The sequence below is a fragment of the Myotis davidii genome, unplaced genomic scaffold, assembly GCF_000327345.1.
Source record: "Myotis davidii unplaced genomic scaffold, ASM32734v1 scaffold79, whole genome shotgun sequence".
NCBI classification, from domain to species: domain Eukaryota; kingdom Metazoa; phylum Chordata; class Mammalia; order Chiroptera; family Vespertilionidae; genus Myotis; species Myotis davidii.
In genome coordinates, this window is record NW_006294339.1 from 1,655,540 (window position 1) to 1,677,733 (window position 22,194).

Consider the following 22,194-nt stretch of genomic DNA (forward strand, 5'->3'; position numbering starts at 1 on the left):
TTCCCCCTTAGTCCTGATGGAGCTTTGATGGAGATCTGATATTTCACTGTCAGCTTTTTGTTTGCTTACAGCTCTCTAGAGAGCAAACTGCACAACTTAAAGACGAGCTCCTCAGGGCAGTTAAGGTAGGTTGTTTGTCACTTTTACCACTTTTTTCAGTGAAAGTAATTTATGAACATTCTTTATAGAATCAGATCATTCTATAAGGCCTAAAAAATGAAAAATCTGTAAGACCTGCTCCTCAGAAGAAAGTACTATTGTAGCTTTTTCTTGTGGTATTTACCATCACATCTCTGAATAAAATGCTTATTTAGTAACTGCAATTAAAAAACTTTTTTTTGTGAATTCTTGAGTGATTAGTTTTAGATGTTATCTAGTGATTGTACTGCTATGGTAAATAAGAACTTAGCTCTTCTGTATATATTTCTACAAATTACCTCCACCCTCAACCCCACAAACTTATATGACAATTTTAATAAATCAGTAATTTAAGAGTTTGCTCATTATGCTAACATTATTTACATGAAAATATACATTGTTTTATTTTGCACTTATTTTAAGATGAAGCTTGAACCTTTTTTTTTAAATTTAAGAATTTTATATCCTGAGAACTGTCTATTCATAGTCTAATATTCTGGGTTATTGGCTTTTTTCAAATATATAGTTTTGTTTTTTTTAAAAAAATTCTCTTTAGCCCTAGCTGGTTTGGCTCAGTGGATAGAGTGTCGGCTTGGGGACTGAAGGATCCCAGGTTCGATTCCAGCCAAGGTCACATGCCTGGGTTGCGGGCTCGATCCCCAGTGGGGGGCATGCAGGAGGCAGCCAATCAATGATTCTCTCTCATCATTGATGTTTCTATCTCTCTCTCCCTCTCCCTTCCTCTTTAAAATCAATAAAATATAAGAAAAAAAATTCTCTTTATTGTTGAAAGTATTTTTCCCCCCATTGGCCCTATCCTCCCCAGCTCTGCCCCCTCCCCAGGCCTTCACCTCATTATTGTCTGTGTCCGTGGGTTATACATATATGCATATAAGTTCCTTGGTTAAACTCTTCCTGCCTTCCCCTCTTCTGCCCCCCCCCCCCATTTCTTTCTGACAATCGTCAGTCTGTTGCATGATTCCATGTCTCTGGATCTATTTTGTTTGTCAATTTACTTTGTTCGTTAGATTACATATATAAGTGAGATCATGTGATATTTGTATTTTATGATCATAGGACTATTTTTGAAAAGAGGGAAAAATTGATAGCAAAGGCAAGATAAAAGAAAATAATTTTGGTGTCAAATCTTTGTGTATAGGAATTGTATATAGAGCAGAAGTAAACCTCTTGGCTTTAGATTGGAGCAGAAAGGATGACAGATTACATCGATGCAAGTACAAGTAGGTTGGTAGGTGTTTTTAGGAAGAATAGTTATAGTTCTCAGTGAAAAATAAGATAAAGTGATCAAGTGAGAAAAGTAAAGAGATAGTGATTACAGTTTGAGGAGAGAGAATTATGAAATAGTAGTCTTTGGAGCAAACTCATTGAGAAATATAGTAGGATTGCCAGGGACAATTAAATACCCTTTTGAAATTTTTTGTGAGATAATAAAAGTGAGGCTCAAGCACATCCTTTTCAATATTCAGAGTTTTGGGGATGGGGCATGAAGTAGGATTTAACCAAGGTAGGAGTTTTGCCAAGATGATGTGATGGAGGAACATTGAAGTTGTTGGGAATGATAACAGGGACAGAGGTAGAGATGGAGAAATAAAGCTATTGATATAGATAGGGAGCAAGTACGGAAAGTGACACAGAGGGAGGAATAGCACTGTAGTTCTTGGAGGAATGGTTTTAGGTTGTTCCGGCTTTAGATGAGAACAAACCAGATTTTCAGCCACGAGCCAGAAGAGCTTAGATAAGTCACTTATCTTTGTGCTTCAGATTCTTTATCTGAAAGCTGGCTTCATCTGAAAAACAGGCGTCTGTCATAGGAGTGAGCCTATTTCTGAGTATCATTAAGGTAAAATATGTAAAACATCTAACCTTAGGCTTGGCCACAGTCATTACTTTCAGGGTCAGCCTCACGTCCCCTGCTCCCTCCCTTGTCTTGCTACCCTTCACTCTATTGACTGTCTAGGTCAGGGGTCCTCAACCTTTTTAAACAGGGGGCCAGTTCACTGTCCCTCAGACCGTTGGAGGGCCCGACTATAGTTAAAAAAAAACAACAACTATGAACAAATTCCTATGCACACTGCACATATCTTATTTTGAAGTAAAAAAACAAAACGGGAACAAATACAGTATTTGTATTTGCATGTGGCCCACGGGCCGTAGTTTGAGGACCCCTGGTCTAGGTGATGGCTACCAGTGTTGTGTGCCTTGCTTATATTATCTTGGCTCTCACAGCTTTATTTTTGCAATGAACTCTCTTTATATATTCTATCTTAGTTGGGTAAAATATTTGAGATCACCTCATTCCTTCTGAAAACAGATATTCTGATTTGTTTTGTGCTGTTATATTTTATGTATCTTTTCATTTACTGGTTACTTGACAATGGCTGTCGTTTTCCTCTCCCATGATATTCTAATATGCTTGAAAGAAAGCATAAATACCAGCTTAACTATGTCCAGAAATGTTCTGAACTGAAATGGTATGTTGGAATATCTGTTAATGAGAGCCAGTGGTTTCTTTCAAACTAGTAGGGGCATAATGGTTATGTTAGTGTTACCCTCTAAGCCATACTGACTGTTCAGTGGCCTGGAACAGCACCCTTTTTCTTTGCCTGGCATAGGCTCTCCCCCCACCTCTTCTCTGTGTTCCCATTCCTTTCCTGGTTGGCATCCTCTTTTTCTTTTGTCTCAGTTGATATATTGCCTTGGTATTGAAACGTGGGGTTGAGGGTGCAGATTCTTTTGTGGGTCCTTGTCCTCATGAAGTTTGAAGAATAAACTCTCGGACTAAGATTTTTTAATAAAAATGCGAATGTTTATTGGAAGCATATACAAATTCCATCTGGGCAGGGAGAATACCCAAAGGAGAAAAGCCTGCTTCCTCTCTCTCTCTCTCTCTCTCTCTAAAGGGGAAAAATCTAAAATCTGCTGAATCTCTTTGTCTCCGGGTTTACAAAGGCAGCAGTTTTTTGTCTGGACCTGACCCTTTCTAATTGGACCTTTCCTCAATTTAGGAACCCCTTGCTTTACTCATTTGGTCATTCTGCTACGTAGTATTAGTTTCAGAGCTCAAAGCCCTTCACATATCTATCTTACCTGTTCAGGTTGTTGGAGTTGAATTTTATCTCCCTTATGGCTCTTGGTTGTCTTGGCTGGAGATGTTTTATTGTTCCTTGTGACTCTCCCAGCGACTCAGCTCAGGACTGCTTTTTTTTTGGTGTGTGTGTGTTTGACATTTATTTTTATTAATTGCAAAGAGAAAAGGATTCAAGACATAGTTCTTAGTCTGAATTAGTCCTCTAATTCCTTAGGCTTTTCTCTTTTTTTAAAAATTTATTGTCTAAAGTTTTATATATGTCTCCTTTTTAGATCAGTGCTGCTTTTGCTCTATCTAGGGTTGTTTTAATTGCTCAGGCCAAAGATACCTCTGTCCTTCCTGTCTGCCTAATTAAGCTAGCTAGCTAACCCTTCTCAGTATGGAGGCTCCTTTCTCCCATGTTTTCGAAGTAAATTCTTTTTTTTAAAAATTATTATTTTATTGACTTCAGAGAGGAAGGGAGAGGGAGAGAGACAGAAACATCAATGATGAGAGAGAATCATTCATCGGCTGCCTCCTGCATGTCCCCTACTGGGGATTGAGCCCGCAATTTGGACATGTGCCCTTGACTGGAATTGAACCCTTTAGTATGCAGGCTGATGCTCTATCCATTGAGCCAAACCAGCTAGGGCTCTAAGTAAATTCTTTAATGTGTTTCCTTCAGAGCATTTACCAAAATTTAAATTTATTTTATGTAGTTGAGAAAAACCATTGTTTTGATTTGTCTCTCTTATCTGAATAAATGTCTGACTTCCAGAAGGTGATGACTAGACATTCTCAATAAATGAATAATGGAAAGCTAATACATACTTGACTATAGATTTATTAACAACCACCAAGAACTAGATTGAAGTGCTCATTAAACTTCAATTTTTTTTCCATTTAATCCTCATAAAAACCCTAGGAGATAGGTATAATTCATTTTATAGGGAAAAATGGATCACAAAGCTTTTAAGTAGTAGAACTTGTTATTTGATTTGATTTGATCCTATAGCTTTTCTTAACTGTGGCTTTTCTTTTAATGGAATTGAGTTAGTCATTAGGGCATCTCACTCCCTGTCTCTTTGTTTGTAGGAACTTCTAGCAATAGTAAAACAAAAGACTACTGAAAATTTAGATGATGTCACCCTCTTGTTTGCTTTGAAAGCACTTTGGAATCTTACAGATGAGTCTCCAGTTGCCTGCAAGCACTTTATGGAAAATCAAGGATTGGCAGTCTTCATTCAAGTTTTGGAGGTAGTAATTCAAGACTGAATTTATATGTAAAGTTCTTTTCTTCATGATAAAGTAACTATATATTCTTTTAACAGACTTTTTCAAGATCACCAATACAAAGCAAAGTACTTGGACTTTTGGTAAGGTTTTGTTTTGAGTTAATTCTAATTACTTAAGAAATCAGAAATCTAACATTTATGTCGTACCTACTATATGCTAGGGCACTTTTGTAAGCATTGACATGCGTTAACTTGTTTAATCTAAATACCATTGTATATCATTCATCTATTGCTTTGAACAGACTACAGCTTAAAACAACAGCCATTTTATTTACTTATGAATCTGTGGGTCAACACTTTGAACTCAGTTCAGCTGTATTGTCGTGCGGTCTCACGTGGAGTTACTCGTAGCTGCAGTCATCTGCTGGTGCAGCGAGGGCTAGAGGCGAATGCTGCCCAACTGACACTTGGATGGCAGCCTTGTGAGACCTCAGAGTAGAGGACCCAGCCAAGCCACGCCTGGGCTCATGATCCACAGAAACTGAGAGAAAAATGTGTTGTTTTGCTTAAGCCACTGAGTTTGTGGCAATTTGTTACACAGCATAGAAAATGAATACAATATATAAAATAAAGAACTACCTGCCTTCTATTATTACTGTTGAATTTCAAGCTAATAAAACATATAGTAGACCCCTAAGAATGTTTAATATTTGAGTCAGGCCTGGATTTATATTCTAGTTCAACCAGGTGTTAGTGTTACCCAGCCAAGTTAGTCTTACTGAATGTCAGATTTCTACGTTATGACAGGGTAGATAAAAAGACATTTTTGTTTATCTAGTTCAGGGCCTGGCACATAGTAAGTGCTTACTCAGTTGTTATTGCTGGTCATCCTCATCAGGGGGTGGGACTGTGGGTATTAGGCTACATGGAGAGGGAGCAGGGTGGAACTAAGTGTTGCCAATGTATTTGATCTGAGCACTAGGAGAGGGACAGGCGCCAGTTCCTGATTCTGCCCTCCTTTCCTGTCTCTGATACTGTCTGCTCCGTGTGACCTGTAGAACAACGTAGCTGAAGTCAGAGAACTCTCTTCCGAGCTGGTGACCAAAGATGTGGTGAAGCATGTCAGCGTCTTGCTCCATAGCACAGCAATGGAAGTCAGCTATTTCGCCGCAGGCGTCATAGCCCACCTGGCATCTGACCAGCGGCCCTGGGTGTCCTGTGGCCTTCAGAGGACTGCTCTTCTCCAAGACCTGGTACCAGAGCCATTCCTCTACAAAGCCCTGCGTGATCTCTTAGAGAAAACCTGTTTTCCAGATACAAGAGTTTTAGAAACGTATTCATTGTAGAAAGTGAGAAACACGGGAAAGTATAAAGAAAATATTATAAATCATGCATACCCTACCCTACAAAGCTAATCTCTACTAACATTTTGTTGCATTTTTCCTTTTATAAAAAAGTTACATGCAAGCATTGAGTATATAGCTAATTCTAACTCTCACATTCAGCTCTTTTTAAAGCTATTTCTTTTGGTATTTACCTCCATATCTCTAAATGATATATTGCTCCTTCTTGACTTTGCAAATTTAGGCATTCTCTATCAGTTCATTTTCCCATTCCATAAAATGAAGTTTCTTTTTCTCACTGTCCCTATGCACATCCTTCCTTATACTCCCACAAGTACAAATCTCCTTTTGTACATTCAGATATATTCCATCCACTTCATCTTCTCAGACACTTCTTGCCCAGAGCCTCTGTGTCTGTCATCTGGTCTGTTTTTTATTTGTTCGTTTGTTTTTTATATCTGCTATACTATTGTCAACCAGGATATTCCTTTACTATCCTTCTAGAAATTCTCTGGTCTCTCTAGTATTGGATTTCCTGTTTCCTGGATTGCATGCCTGCCTATATTTTGGTGTACTCCCTCATTCTGTTGGACCACATCCTCCAGTAGCTTCTTAAGAAGAGATTCTTATTCTGAGTATAGAATTTTAGTTTTGAAATAGTTTCCCTTCAGAATTTTTAAGTCATTGACCTTTTATCTTTAACTTTGAAAGCTTTAAGATTTTTGTTCTCAGTGTTTGGAAATCACAGAGGTGTTCCCTCGGTGTGGGTATATTTTCATCTGTAATGTTTGTCCAGTTAGGGGTCCTGAGCTCATTTCTTTCAGTTCTGGGAAATTTCTTCCTTTCTTTCCCGATCCCTCTCTCCTTCAGTTCTAGGGAATTTCTTCCTCCCTTCTTTCCTTCCTACCATTCCTCTCTCCTCATTTTTTTTTGTGGGGGGAGGCACGGAAGGGCAGGAAATGTTGATCCTGACAGATTGATCTTTTCTTATCACCCTATTTATCATTAAAAAAAATCTATTTCAGCTTCTATTGGATTTTGCATTTTTGCTATTATAATTTAAATTTCCAAAGAACCCCTATTATCTCTTTAAAGGTATTACTGATAGTTTAGTGGTTTTGTTTTAAGATTTTATCTTCTGCCCTGACCGGTTTGGCTCAGTGGATAGAGCAGCCATGGGCAAACTACGGCCCGCAGATCCGGCCCGTTTGAAATGAATAAAACTAAAAAAAAAAAAAGACCGTATCCTTTTATGTAATGATGTTTACTTTGAATTTATATTAGTTCACACAAACACTCCATCCATGCTTTTGTTCCGGCCCTCCAGTCCAGTTTAAGAACCCATTGTGGCCCTCGAGTCAAAAAGTTTGCCCACCCCTGGGATAGAGCATCGGCCTGCAGACTAAAGGGTCCCAGGTTCCATTCCAGTCAAGGGCATGTACTAGTAACTTGGTTGCGGGGGTATGGAGGAGAGAGTATGCAGGAGGCAGCTGACCGATGTTTCTCTCTCATCGATGTTTCTAACTCTCCCTCTCCCTTCCTCTCTGTAAAAAATCAATAAAACATATTTTTTAAAAAAGATTTTATCTTCTTCCAAGGTCTCTGTTTCCTTCAAGTTGGTCTTTTTTTCTATTTCTGTTCCTTGATGTTACAGATTTTCTTAGTGTATGGCAATCCTCAGCTGTCCATTCATACCTGAGTGGAGCTGTTGAGGAAGCTGTGTGCTGATGAATAGAACTTGTCAACTGTGGGCTTTATAGGGTGATCTGGATTAATTGTGCCTCAGTGTCAGTGTCATTAGATATTTTGTCCTGAACTGGTTGGGATTTATCTGAAGAAGAATCTTCTATTCTCCTGATTGAAAACTGTAAGCTTGACTGCCAACAGTCTGAAAGCCCACTAGAGGAAGAGAGTTGAGGGCAGGGGAGTCTCAGTATTTTATATTTAGATTAGGGGCCCAGTGCACGAATTCGTTCACCTTGAAAGGAACTGTGGGCTGCGAGGTTGTGGTGGGCACAAAGGCGGGTCTCGGCCCATCCTCCACACCCCTGGCTGGCCCCTCCTGCTGCCCCTGACCCCCGGTCCTCTATCTGCCAGCAGCCCTGTTCCCGCCATTGCTGCTCCCACCCGTTGACAGCGCTGGCCCTGCTCACACCAGCTGATAATGCAGAGTGATTGGGGCCAGCACCAGCAGCAGGTGCGAGTGGGGCTGGCACTGTCTGTGTGTGAGCAGTGGCTGCTGCCCCAATCACCCCTCAGGAGCAGGGGGAAGTAGAGAAACCCTCAGGGGCAATTGGGGCCAGCAGCCACCACTTGCACCTGCTTACGGCTCCAAGCGATGGGGACCGGCGCCAGGTGCCAGCAGTGGGTGCAAGCGGTGGCTTCAGCGCTGGCTGTGGGTGCAAGTGGGGCTGGTGCCAGCAGTGGGTATGGGTGCCAGATGGGGCTGCAGCACATGGGAACAAAGAATTTTCAGTAACCACCAGAGGCTTGCTCTGATAGCAGTGACCAGTGCCCTGCCTTGGTCTGGCGCCCCTGCTCACCTGCTCCATCATCCTGCTGCGGCTTTCGCTTGCCATGTTCCGCGTGCGTGCCCTGGTGGTCAGCACACATCATAGCGACCGGTTCAGTTCTGCTGTTTGGTCTATTTGCACATTAGCCTTTTATTATATAGGATAGGATAGCATTATCACTTCAGCCTCTGTTTTTAGCATGGTAATGCCACCCTTAAATGTTCGTGGGTTGCCCAGTACAGGAGGATGAAGGACGAGATTTGGGAGTCTTGATTCTTTGATACCTTTTAACCAATCTCTATTTTTAACCCCACCTCTAATCTTACTTCCTGTGTCAGATTTTTAAATCTCTTCAGGATTTCTGTTCAAGTTGTGTTGTTTTTTAACCTTCCTCAGTGCTAGATCTGTGGAAGCAGTTATCCTCCTCCTTCTGCTTGGTTCTTTGTGTGTTTACCTTTTAGTTTAAAGCATTAGTATTCTGTACACAGGATTGAGGGAAGGAGTGGGTGCATGCTCAGGTCTCCATCTTTAAACAGAAGCCCCTTTTTATGGCATTGTTTTCCACATGACTTTGTTCATATTCTACATATCTAATGGTTCACCTAATTGATATTTTGGCAAGAAGGTGTACCTAAATTTGGGTATGTTATGCCTGTAATTTGAAAATTGTGATTGTTTTAAATATATATGTAATTACAAATGAAACAGCCTATTATGACCTTTTAAAAATGATGGAGTACTTGAATCCTTGCTTCTCTTTTTGTACAGTATGTAACTATCCAGAATTGGCCAAGTTCAAGTTGTAAGATGACAGCATTGGTGACCTACAGGTAATTTCATGATGATGTAATGCTCTTCTTAAAGTTTGTCCTCAGTCGACTCACTATGTAGAGGCCATGGCACAGTGATAAAATAGAGTTAAATAGCCAATTTCTTTGTGATATTGGGAAATCACTTTTAGAAAATTTCTTAGACTCACTTTTCCTCATCTGTAAAATGAGGTTGACAGTGTGCAAGGGTAAAGGATGAAATGAGATATTGAGGGGGGAGGTTGAGGGTTAATGGGGGGGGATAAGGACACATTTGTAATACCTTAACTAATAATAAAAAAAAAAGGAAAAAAAAAAGAAATGAGATATTGAATGCATGGAGTGTTTAACAGAATACAATTTCTTTTTTATTTTTTAAGTTTTTATCCTATTGAGTTTGGAAGGGAGAGGAGAGAGAGAGACAGGCAGACAGACACAGACACACATTGATTTTATTGTTCCATTTATTTATGCATTCATTGGGTGGTTTTTGTATGTGCCCTGACCAGGGATCGAACCCACAACCGTAGTGTATCGGAATGACATTGTAACCAATCGAGCTAACCAGCCAGGGCCAAAAATGCAATTTCTTTTATGTTTTAATCTTTATTGTTGAAAGTATTACATAGGTCCTCCTTAAAAATGCAGTTTCTTAAATGCTAGCTCCCATTATATTTTCAGTAATACATGTCTCAGTGAGGAATTGTCTCTATGGGGACATGTTGAAAATTATTCTTATATCCCTCATGTTAGCCTCAGTTCTGAATGAACATCTTCTTTGTGCCTTTTTAGATCCTTCAAGGCATTTTTTCCTCTCCTTGGCAACTTCTCGCAACCAGAGGTTCAACTCTGGGCACTATGGGCTATGTATCATGTCTGCAGTAAGAACCGTATGTATTTTTTTAAATATATTTTATTGATTTTTTACAGAGAGGAAGGGAGAGAGAGAGTCAGAAACATCGATGAGAGAGAGACATCGACCAGCTGCCTCCTGCACATCTCCTACCGGGGATGTGCCCGCAACCCAGGTACATGCCCTTGACTGGAATCGAACCCAGGACCTTTCAGTCCACAAGCCGACGCTCTATCCACTGAGCCAAACCGGTTTTGGCTAAAAACTGTATGTATTCAGAACAGTAGTTTTGCAGCTATTATTCAGTATAATGATTAAGTTCAATATGGAATTTGGAAAAACTGTTCACCTGTGTCCTTAATTTAACTCCTTCTAAAAAGAAAATGAAAAAAAGTTTATTAGTTTTAAAAATGGAACAAAATTATAATATATTTGGGGTGAGTTTCAAGTAATATAGAACGTGCCTATTTCCCACAGACAAGCACAAAGAATAACTTGATAGCTATAGGGAGCATTTGAGATCTTGCTCCCTGGTAAATGTTGTCAGTTTGACTCAAACTCATAAAAAAAAATTTTAAAAATTGATAGCTCTAACTATTACTCTAGATGCTTTTCTATATACATACTATAGTTAGTATGTACTATATATAAATGTGATATTTTTAGATAAAATGGGCCAATTCTGTGCATTCTGTTGTATAGTTTGCTCTTTTTACTCAGCAGTTTATCATGAAGACTCTCTAGTGACACAAAGATCTGCTGATTTGTGGGAGGCTGGGTGGGTCAGTAGTTGTTTCCCAGCTAGATTAATGTTTTGCTGTTTTAAATTCCCCTTTGAGAATTTTTAGCTTATGTCTTTTGCTAAATAAAGATAATTGTAAAATTTTTGGCTTCTATTATAAAAGAAAAATAGGCTGTAATTTAATACTAAAAAAACCAAGAGGTAACTTAAAAAGCCTGAAATAATTATGAGACATACTTTATTCCTAGATGGAAAGACTTAAGGTACAGATGTCAATTTTCTTCAGTTTGTGGATATAATACAATTGAAGTGAATGAGTAAGAGATGAGTCATCTGAAAATCTAAAGTATGTGTGTATATATGTACATATGAATAATGACATATGTATGTATATGTATATATGTACAATATATGTACATGTAGTCAAACTAGGGGAAAATGCACGTGTGGTAAAAGTATTTTAAAAATTGCTTGGCTCATAGCCCAGTGTAAAGGTATTTCAATTGTCTTATTCCTTGTCTTTTCTAGTCCTTTGAGGGACCAACTTTATGAACTGATTTTGTCTCTAACTCCCTAAATTAGAATCTAAGTTTCTGTATTACTGAAACTGACAGTCCCTTCCCGCTCCGGAATAGCTGCAGGTTAGGTTATGTACATTAGGTGTTTTCTTCTCTATATATCTGGCTTCTGGACATTATCTTTACTTTGTACATTCAACTTTGCATCTAAATATTTCTCAGTTATATTTTATCCAGCATCTGGTGTCTTCAGCTTATCTAATTCATCATATTGCCTGAACCTGAAATGTGTATTAATCTTGTAATAAAAGATGTTCTTGTTCTTAACCCTTTTTGCTAAGGTTAGAGATATGTGAATCATGGAGTTGCCTGGAAGTAAACATATTAAAATACTCATCTGTTTGGTCACTACACAAGCCAAGCATTATTTGAGTTTGAATTGACTGTTCCTTTTGAACTGACTTATTTTAGATTACTTCCTCTGTCAGAGGGCTTAAAACTTTGTACCCTTGCTTCAAAAAGGTGAATGTGGTGACTTGGGAATCCTTAAAATACCAAATTGCCCGTCAAGTTTTTTGCTTAATTTTCTTCCAGCCAGCAAATACTGCAAAATGTTAGCTGAAGAAGGAGGATTGCAGCTTTTGTGTGACATCCAGGAGCACAGCGAGGCAGACCCCCAAGCACAGCAGATTGCAGCCTCCATTCTTGATGACTTCAGAGTGCACTTCACGAATCATCAGAGACTCCCTTTGTGCTAAATGCCCTTTTTAACCTAAGGGGCCTCAGCGGTGCTCTGGTCCTCAAGGGCAGGCAGATCTTCCATCCCGTCAGCCACTGAATGTTGAAACCTATTGTTGGAATTTATGAGTTGGCCATCTTTAATTTATTTTTAATTTTTTGTGTGTATATTTTGATTATATGCGTGTGTTTTTTTAATTTTAATTTTTTTGTTGTTAATCTTCACTTGATATTTTTTCCATTGATTTTTTAGAGAGAGTGGAAGGGAGGGAAATAGAGATAGAGAAAGAGAAACATCGATGTGAGAGGGACATCGATTAGCTGCCTCCCGCACATGCCCCAACCAGGGCCAGGAATCAAACCTGCAACCCAGGTATGTGCACTTGACTGAAAATTGAACCCATGGTCCTTTGGTGTGTGGGCCAGCACCCTAACCACTGAGCACACTGGCCAGGGCGACCATCTTTTATTAATGGTGTTTGTAAGTTACCAATGATTGTATTTTATGATGGCCATAACCCTAAACCAGGTTGAAATAATTCTGACAACATTCCCTCAGCAATTGTGAAAAATCAAGCCCTGGACTCTGGGAAGACCTGTGAATGTATGTTGGAACTGTGCCAGTTACTTTTCTCTGTAAGTAGATACCAAAGTACATTCCACTGTGGATGGAGGAAAAAGAAACATATTTTTTTGCAGCTTTTGATATTCTTGTGGCCCTTTCCCCTCAACTTTACACGTTGGACTGAGTGGTATAACGTTCTGGGTATGTGGGTTTGCTGCGGGGGCATGGTGAGACAGGACTGAGAATAGTGTGTAGATGGAAGATTGTATGGGGATTGTAAATCTCAGTCCCTCAGAGTTTTAATTGGAGTAGAACTGTGACCAGAACTGAGAGGGAGAGAAAGAGCCACAAAAAGTCTTTGCCAAAGATTTCAAGAGGTGCTCTTACCCAGCCGGGTGACAAGAAACATACGGGCTTTTTTGACAACCAGCCTCTATCACAATATAAATGGTCAGAAGCTTTTGATTGTGCCCTTGCAAGCCCCCTCTGTAGAATGGAGTATGGACTCCTTTCTTGCCTTGTTATTGACAACTAACAAACCATATTTTGTCATTCATGTGTTTTAAGTTTTTCAAAGAACAAAAATAAATTCCTTTTTTATTAGCATATTTTAGGACTACAATTTGATTCTCTTCTTTGACCACACTCTTAACTGGAAGGATATGTGCCATCTTTAGGAATGAAATGAGACTTATTCTAAACGACATTCCAAACTATTGCTCACCAGCGTCCCACTGGGGAAAGGGAATTTGTAGCCTCCTACAGTCCTGAAACTGCCCTGTATTTTCTCTCATTCACTCTTGTGCATGATTCCAAAAATCTGTCTTAGTTTCCTGACCCGGGTTCTGGGACTTTGTAACATTCTTTTACCAGATAATGTGAGGATGTGGTGGGACAGTGCCTGTGGAGGCCCATTCTACCCTAGGCACCTCTCCAACTTTTGTCTCCCCATGATTCACACCATCATCTGGGGTTTTTGCCTCTCCGTTTAACAGGTGAGAAAAAGGAAGTTCAGTAAGGTTGTTACTTTCCCATCTAGCTAGCACCTTGAGAGGTTGGGGCTGATTCTAAGGCCAGGGCTGTTCTGTGTTACTCTCCCTTTCAGGAAGTGCGCACAGCCGTGGATACATTTGTATTTAGCAGCAAATTAACAACATTATTGGTATGTGTCCATGCCCATGACTTAGAGGCTCTAGGCCTCGGCTCAGGAGTTCAGGCAAAGCTGAGCTCTGTTAAAGGATGACCGTGGGCCCTGGTGTGGGAGGAGCCTTCTCTTCCCCTGCCTTAGTGCAGCAAGAGGGCTCCCGAGACCAGTGTGCATACATGCATATCAGCCCCCGTTGTTCCTCCGTGTGCCCTCCTCTTGTTCACCTTTGCTCATGCTGTTCCCCTCAACCTTCCTCTTCTTTGCATCAAATGTCTACTAATACTTCCGGCTTCAACTCCAATGTTACCTACCTGTTTCCTGACCCCCCATTCTCTCCGTCAGTTAATCGCTTCCTTCTCGATGCTCCCGAAGTCTATTTAGTGCAAGTACAGAGTGGCCTGTCACCCTGCTGTTTAAAAAGGTTTCCACAACAATGATCTCGATTGGTTCTCGCAACACTGTACATTAATAACTCACATTTATTGACCAGGAGGCGTTTTATTTATTTAAACCCTCACAGCAATTCCATTTTACAGATGAGGAAGCTAAAGCACACAGTGAGTAACGTAGAGAGCTGGAATCTGCAGTCTGATCCCTGGCACCTGATCCTCTACCAGGGTTTCCTTATGATCTCTCTTGTATAGTTAGCAACTGGGGGGTCCGTACTACTTCTTGCCATCTCTGGTGAGCACCTGCTCACTAAGACAGAGATCAGGCCTGAGAGCCAGCAATTACAAAGGCGACAGTGGGATCTATTTTAATCCTGAGTTTATCATTCGAGTGGGGAAAGACAGGCATTCTCCAAAGCAAACTGTGCCCCAGTGATTATAGACACAGGGAGGGGAATAATGATGATAGCGGTAGGTGGCAAAGTCAGCACCTTAGTACCAGGCACCACATCAACCATTTTATATCCATTGTTGTCCTTGTGAGAAAACTAAAGCCCGGAGATGGGGAATGAGGGCAGTCATATTGCAAATTTCCCTTTGAGGTTATCTGGGAGTCACTCGCCCAAAAATCTAGGGGGTCGTTTCTCCCTGAAGGCTGCCATGCCCTCTAGCCGGTCCTGGGTGGGGATGTTCTGAAACAACAACAGAATATTAGTTTGTTGGGGTGCAGGGCTAGAGGCCAAGAAGGACTTGCTCAAGTTTGTCCAGCCCATGACAAGGCAGGGTCCAAGTCTTTCTGTTGTCTGTGGACTCAGGTATCGGGCCATGCAAAGGCATGGGCCTCATGGCTCCTTAGTTTCCTGAAGAAGGCAGGCTGCGCCTTCAGAATCTAGCCTGTTGGTGGCCTCTACTTGACCCAGCTTACATGCCTCCAAACAACTGAGAGTCTCCTGAGCAGTCTGATAGGAGACTTCACAGTAAGAAATTGGCTTTGAAGCCTGGGTGTAGCTCTTTCACACCAGCCCCTGCAAGTTCCAGGACCCCCTGTGTAGGAGGACTTTTGATATCTGTTGACCTTGAGGCTAGTACTTTTTGACTCACCCAGGAGTCAGGTCTAAATAGGTCAGCCCCAGATTTATCACCACCACCCCCGCCTCGTCAAACACACACAGCCTGCAGGCTGTACTAAGCAAGGCCTTGACATCCCACTCTAACCTGACCTCTAAGTGGCCGCTGGTACAGAGACAGTGGAAGCCATTCTTCCTCTCAAGGACATCTGTGTTCTGTGATTCTCTAGGTGGGGACAGAATGTACCACCACCAGATAGTGGAGGAAACAGTCCCAGAGAGAAGCAGTGTGGTTCCTCTGGGATCAGCCCAGGCTGATTGGGAGGGGCAAGTGTCATTGAGAGAGACCCTTTGGGTTGGGAGGAACCTACTAAATTGGTCATGGATTGCACATGAGCCCCCCACTGTGGCCCAGGCTCTGCTTACAAGCATGCATGGACTTTGGCAGTGACCACGTACCTGGGCATAGCACATCCCTTCAATGGCCATCCCTGATGCAATGTCCACCTGCAAGAAAGAAACCTGAATAAGCCTGACCTTGCCCACCTCCATCTACACTGACAGCTAGCCCACCCTACTGCTTACACTATTCTGTTGGTTCATGGCTTCCTCCAGTAAAGAATTACTGAGTCTCACTGTATGCCAGTCACGCACAGAGATGATTATGATAAGGAATTCCCTGGAGAGAGAACACCATAACTGACAAAACCACGCTGGGACAAATAGGGGCTGTGAGCACAATGGGGAGGGTTGCACAGCCTGTAGTGCTGCAGAGGTTGTGCATGAACTGTGCCTTCCAGGTGTTCTCTCCTCATGGGCTGCCTCACCATGCCTGTGGGGAGGGTTGCACAGCCTGTAGTGCTGCGGAGGTTGTGCATGAACTGCGCCTTCCCAGACAGTGTTCTCTCCTCATGGGCTGCCTCACCATGCCTCCTGTCACTCTCATTAGTGAACTACAGGCTTTCATTGCCCTCAGGAATAAGGTCCTGGGCCTTCATGATGTGGCCCTTGGCAACTCCGCAGCCTCTGCTGCTCAGTGCTACTATTACTGCTGCTTCACAAGCACTCTTCTCAGAGAAGTACTTCCTGTACGTAATCTTAACAACAAAGGTTATCCCTACTGTGCAGTTGACAAACCTGAAGTAAAGGAAGGTGAAGGAATTTCTCTGAAATCACAGCAGTATGTGGAAAAGCAGGTCTTTGAACCCAGACAGCCCAGCACCAGAACCCATGCCCCTAACTTCCATGATTTGTTCTCACTCACCCCTTACTCCCATTCAGTCAAATTGCTTATTTACGCATCCCTGCTTTTGCTCATATTTTTTGCCTTTTCTGGAATTCTCGTCCTTTCCAAGGCCCAACTCTAGAAAATATCCTCTAACTCCGCACTACCCAATGGGACAGTGCTGCTTTAATCTCTCCACTGTGTCTCTCTGCTTGGTACCCTTTTATTAGTGATCTGAGTCTGTATCTAACCCCCTCCCCACCTTTGGGGCAATGGCCATATTTGACTTATCTGTGTCCCAGTTTTCGGCTCAGCTCTAGATTCAGTGTGTGATGTACGATCAAGTAAGTTGAGGTGGGATGGATTAGCTGCACCCAAGACTCTTCCCTGAGCCCTCTCCTTGAGGCCACATCACTGACCTTCAGCACAAACCCAAGAACATGGACCCACACAGACCTGGTCCTTATTCTTGCCTCTGTGACCTGGATGAGTCATTTACCCTCTCTGAACCTCAGTTTCCTTCTCTCCAAGGGAGAAAGATGAGGATAAAATGAATCTGGAATGTCACTTGGTCAAACGTTACATGCTGTAGATGGGTAAACTAAGGCACCCATGGCATTGAATGTTACAAGAATCCAGTCCCTGGGTTCTTCCCAGCTGTGCTGTCAGAGTGCTGTGAAAGCACCGCCTCCCAGCCACCCCACTGACCACAGTCCCCACCAGAGCTCTCTCACCTCCATTCCTCGATCAATGGCTACTTTGCCCAGCCGCACAGCAATGGGGGCCTAGAGAAAAGAAAAGGCTTGGTTGAGGAGGGGATTGATGCTGACAGGGAAGTTGAAATAAAGGCATAAAGCTCCATGGTTGGGGGAGAGATGTGGACAGGGAGGCGGAGTTCTAGCTTTCTGCTAAGTGTTATGTTCCGCTAGTGTGAGCGCCTGCTGGCTCTCAGTCCACGTTCCTTTTCTATTATAAAGGAAACCTGACTGATTCCTGCCCTGCCCAATCCTGACCCTATGGGGTTCTTGTCATTTCATTCATTCCTATGAATACAACCATTTACAAGTGCTTTCCTGCCCACAGACTTGTGCCATGGTGCTACCCACCCTGCCAGGATGTTGCCATCTTTAACTGAGGCTCAGAGAGGTGAAGCAGTTGTCCAGTAAATCAGAGGTGGAGCTTGGATATAGTTTCCCCGTCACCTTTTCCACTGCTGCTCCCTTCCTCTACCCCTCTCAGCTCAGCAAATGCAAGCCTCCACTGCAAGCAGCTGTCACCTCAGCGGAGTTAAAACATGGTCAGGATTAGGAACTTGGGCTTTGAGGTCTGGCCCGCTGGGGTTGAAATCCCAAGGGGGTATTTTGCACAGCCACTGAGAAGCAAGAGCATCAAAGCTGCCATCTTCGCTTCTCTGGTCTTGCTTCCAATTAACTGGGCCTGGCACTGCACTCCCAGCCCCACTTCCAGGCAAAGGATGCACTTACTGCCTGTAGTATTCGTAGTATTTGAAGTTTTTATAAGTAAGACTTAATCAGAGAAAAGAATGACTGTTTTAAAAGTCTGATAGCATAGAAGCCATAATTGAAGCCATAAAAATGAAGTTGGGAAAAATCACCACAAATAAAAGGCAACAGTAAAAAACTGGGAAAATGTATTTGTGATACTTAAGACAGATGAATTTTCTTGATTTATAAAAAGCGAGTATTTTTTCAACAAATTCATAAGGATACGAAAAGGTAGTTCACAGGAAAATATAAACACAGGGGGCTCCCAGATTTACTCCTAGTTAAGAAAATGCGAATCAAAACAGTGAGGTGCCCCTTTAACCTTAGACTAGGTAAATAGTAAATTGTTGGTATTGCCCACTATTGCCAGGATTAGGAAGCAAGTATTTGCATATATTATTGATAGAGTAAATTGATACAATGCTTTGGGGAAGGCAATTTGGCAAGAACTGGCAAATATTAGATGCACATGCTCTTTAAAAATATATATTTTTTAAAAAAATTTTTTTTTCAGAGTAAGGGAGGGAGAGAAACATCAATGATGAGAATCATTGATCAGCTGCCTCCTGCATACCTACTACTGGGGATCGAGCCCACAACCCAGACATGTGCCCTGATTGGGAATCTAACCATGACCTCCTTCCTGGTTCATAGGTTGATGCTCAGCCACTGAGACAAAGCAGTCAGGCGATGCACATACTCTTTGATGTTGCAACTCCATGTAGAATCTACCCTGCAAATGCACAACTACAAGTACACTAAGATGTACAAAGTTATTCACTCCAGCTGTTTTGCAGTAGCAAAAAGATGTAAGCCACATAAATGTTCATCGTTAGAGTACTGGTTAAATAATAGCACATCCAGACCATGAATGAAAAAGTGCAGTTGTTTAAAAGAATGAGGTCAATAAATACACAGAGTTGGGCAAAAGTAGGTTGGTAATAATAATAAATAATACAACAATTAAAAAATAGTAATACAGTGCCTGGCTGGTGTGGCTCAGTGGTTGAGCATTGACCTATGAACCAGGAAGTCATGGTTCGATTTCCGGTCAGGGCACATGTTGGGTTGCAGGCTTGATCCCCAGTGTGGGATGTGCAGGAGGCAGGTGATCAGTGATTCTCATCATTGATGTTTCTATCTCTCTCTCTCCCTTCTGTGAAATCAATAAAAATACATTTAAAAACAATACAAGAGTAAACTTTTGCATACTCACAACTGCAACCTACTTTTGTCCACCCTTGTATATACTCATATATAAACTAGAGGTCCAGTGCATGAAATTTCATGCACTGGAGAGGGGATTCCTCAGCCTGGCCTGCCCCCTCTCACAGTCCTGGAGCCCTTAGGGGCAGGAGGCAACCCTGCAATCAGGTGAAGGCGACGCCCCCATCACACCTCTGCTGCTGCCCCTGCTGGCAGCACAAGCCTCGGCCGGCCCTGGTTACCTGAGGCAATGACTGGTCTTTTTTTAAAAAAATACATTTTATTGATTTTTTTTTACAGAGAGGAAGAGAGAGGGATAGAGAGAAACATCGATGAGAGAGAAACATCGATCAGCTGCCTCCTGCACACCTCCTACTGAGGATGTGCCTGCAACCAAGGTACGCCATCTTGTGGCTGTGGGCGGGCAGTCAATTAGCATATTCCCTCTTGTAGATGGGATAACTCGATTCTTTTTAGAATGGTTTAGGGGACAAGGAACATACCTTTAGAGGCTAATCCAATTCTAAGAGACATTTTAAAAACATGAAATGAAAATGTGCATCGTAAAGAATTCAAACAGTATGGAAGAGTATGGAACAAAAAGTGAAGTCTCCTTTCTCCTGACCCTTCCCCCCAAAGGCATGTTGCGCCAACACCTTTTACACAAATGGAATAATAAGAAACATACTAGTGTGCACCTTGTTTTTTTTAACCTGATTTCCTGGAGGTTCCCATTTCAGCATATGTATGTGTATGTGTTAGCAGACATATTTATGTTCCTAAGTATATAGACATAAATGTGAGGATTATTAGAAATCTAATAATTTGAACGTTATTTGGAAATGAGAACAGTGAGCCACTCTGTGGTGCAGTATGTTCAAGTAGAAAACATAGCCAAATCCATATTTAAAGCAAAATGTGTATTTACTATTTCGGGGGGAAATCTGAGTATTAAGTTGTAGGCCTTGCATTCATTAAAAGTCTTTTGGGCCCTAACCTCTGGAACCATTTGACTCCCTAGTCTTAGTGGTTTGTCCACCAGAGGGTAGCCATGTACCACACCTGGCAGTCACCGCATCCAGGAATTGGCTGGAAGTTGAAGGTTTACTTTTTTTTAGGTTGCATCAGACATTCCAGCACTGGGATTAGTGATTATAGTTTTGGTATGCTGGTGTTTTGGAATGCAAAGCTACTTTCAAGTACTGAAATACTAGTACTTATATTAGTATAATACCATTATTTTAGAATACTAAAAGATCTGAAATCAGAATCATCTCTAAATCAAGCTCAAAGACCCAGTTACACAGTTTATGCAAAAAGATAACCCTTCAGTCTACCAGTCTTGCTAGGTAGGCCCCTCTGTGAAGGTGCAGCCAGCTGCGAGCTTGAGTCACGTAGAGTTTTGTTTAGATCAGATACTTTCTGATCTAAGTATAATAGAAATCTGATAGCATTAAAATTGGTAGAGTAGCACCATCAGACACTCCATTTATGTATGATGAAACTAAAAAAAGAAAAGACAAAACATGCTTTCTTTTAAACTCACTATCAGTTTTTTAAAGTTATAATCCCTGCCCTCAAGAAAGGTCTCAAAGTTATAAAAAGAAGGTAGGATTAAATAGGAGATAGAGAAAGATTTTTTCCAAAATAAATACTTATTCCAGCCAGCATGGCTCAGTGGTTGAGCATCAACCTATGAACCAGAAGGTCATAGGTTTGATTCCCAGTCAAGGTACATGCTCAGGTTGCGGGCTCGATCCCCAGTGAGGGACTTGCAGGAGGCAGCCAATCAATTATTCTCTCTCATCATTGATGTATCTATCTCTTCCTCTCCAAAATAAATTTCTCTGAAAAAAAAATATTAAAAAAACAAAAATACTTAATTTTCATGATTAATTCAAATAGTTTCATCTGTAAATACTAAAATGATGAATGGAAAACATTTTTATAGACTTATTTTTTTGTTTTGTAACATGTTTGCAGATTTTTATATTTGAAATGCATTAGTTTTACAGTTTTAGAAGTTTTTGTACATATTGTGTACTCTTTAGAATAAAATGCTAGTTTTTACATTGTATGTAGTTTTTATATTATGCAAAATAAATACCAAAATACTAGTATTGTCTCTCTGGTATGGTATTACAGTCCCTTTTTGTGACCTTGATGAGCAAGTCACTTAACCTTTCTGGGTCTGGTACACTTACAGATACAATGAGGATAATCAACCCAGCTGGATTGTTCTAATGAAGGTACCTAAGATAGTGTCTGATGGATGGGAGATGCTCCATGTGGGCTTAGTCAGTATTTATTATGAATTAGTCAAACAGCTCCATTTCAGCTGTGTTCATATCTTTATGGAAACTTGGGGCCTACCTCTGGGTCCTGTCAGAGTCATGAGAAGCCAGACGAAGCCCTCAGGTTCTTGGAGACCCCATCAGTCAGATCCAGGGTGTCCTGCTGAGGGCTTTGGCCTGGCAGAACCACCTGTGGCTAGAGGCTGCCTTAGTGGACAGCACAAGAATAGAGCATTCCCATCGTCTCAGAAAGTTCTCTTGGATGGTGCTGTTCTGAAGATGTTCAAGCCCATTTGAGTTCCTCAGAATTCAATTTTCATTTTAACACTTGACTTAATTTTGTTTACTGGATGGCTAAATGGATGCACAGTTCAAAGAGGGTTAATTTTATGAGTCTGGGTAAATGGATCTCATTGGCCCTGTGGGACGCCGTGGCCTCCCCACACGCGTGTCCCCCATGGCACAGGCCCTCCCTCCTGTGCAGGGCTGCCAGCAAACCTGGGGCAGGATCTCCTGGGCCAGTTCTCGGGCCCGGTGGTAGGCAGCATTGCCCTCCTCATTCTGGGCCACAGCGTGATTCACCAGCCCGAGGGCCTGGGCCTGTGTCCCACTCAGTCGTCGGCCTGTGAAGATGAGCTCCTTCGCCAGGGCCACCCCCAGGCACCGCGGCAGCCTCTGGGTCCCTCCTGCCGAATGGAATGGGGATGGTAAGTCAGCAAGGAAAGTGGGAGCCCAGAGAAGGCCCAGGCTGGGCGTCAGCCAAGACTTCTTCTCAGAAGCAGATTCTGAGCTAGGCTAGAAGGACAGAGCCTAGTAAAC

General features: G+C 41.8%; 2 protein-coding genes across 2 annotated transcripts in view; one reads left to right on the top strand and one right to left on the bottom strand.

Moving 5' to 3' along the window:
• ZYG11A (zyg-11 family member A, cell cycle regulator) overlaps window positions 1–12,130 on the top strand; it is a 36,468-nt gene extending 24,338 nt beyond the window's left edge. Inside the window, exons 6-12 of the mRNA XM_015566987.1 lie at window positions 72–125; window positions 4,322–4,483; window positions 4,558–4,602; window positions 5,520–5,714; window positions 9,086–9,147; window positions 9,919–10,016; window positions 11,834–12,130. Coding sequence (XP_015422473.1) covers window positions 72–125; window positions 4,322–4,483; window positions 4,558–4,602; window positions 5,520–5,714; window positions 9,086–9,147; window positions 9,919–10,016; window positions 11,834–11,997 — 780 coding nt within the window. The 3' untranslated portion in view covers window positions 11,998–12,130. The remainder of the gene's footprint in view (window positions 1–71; window positions 126–4,321; window positions 4,484–4,557; window positions 4,603–5,519; window positions 5,715–9,085; window positions 9,148–9,918; window positions 10,017–11,833) is intronic.
• A 2,020-nt stretch (window positions 12,131–14,150) lies between these two features.
• ECHDC2 (enoyl-CoA hydratase domain containing 2) overlaps window positions 14,151–22,194 on the bottom strand; it is a 42,507-nt gene continuing 34,463 nt past the window's right edge. Inside the window, exons 7-10 of the mRNA XM_006768328.2 lie at window positions 21,874–22,061; window positions 17,105–17,155; window positions 15,605–15,652; window positions 14,151–14,770 (exon numbers count right to left, since the gene is read on the bottom strand). Of these exons, the coding sequence (XP_006768391.1) occupies window positions 14,693–14,770; window positions 15,605–15,652; window positions 17,105–17,155; window positions 21,874–22,061 (365 nt within the window). The 3' untranslated portion in view covers window positions 14,151–14,692. The remainder of the gene's footprint in view (window positions 14,771–15,604; window positions 15,653–17,104; window positions 17,156–21,873; window positions 22,062–22,194) is intronic.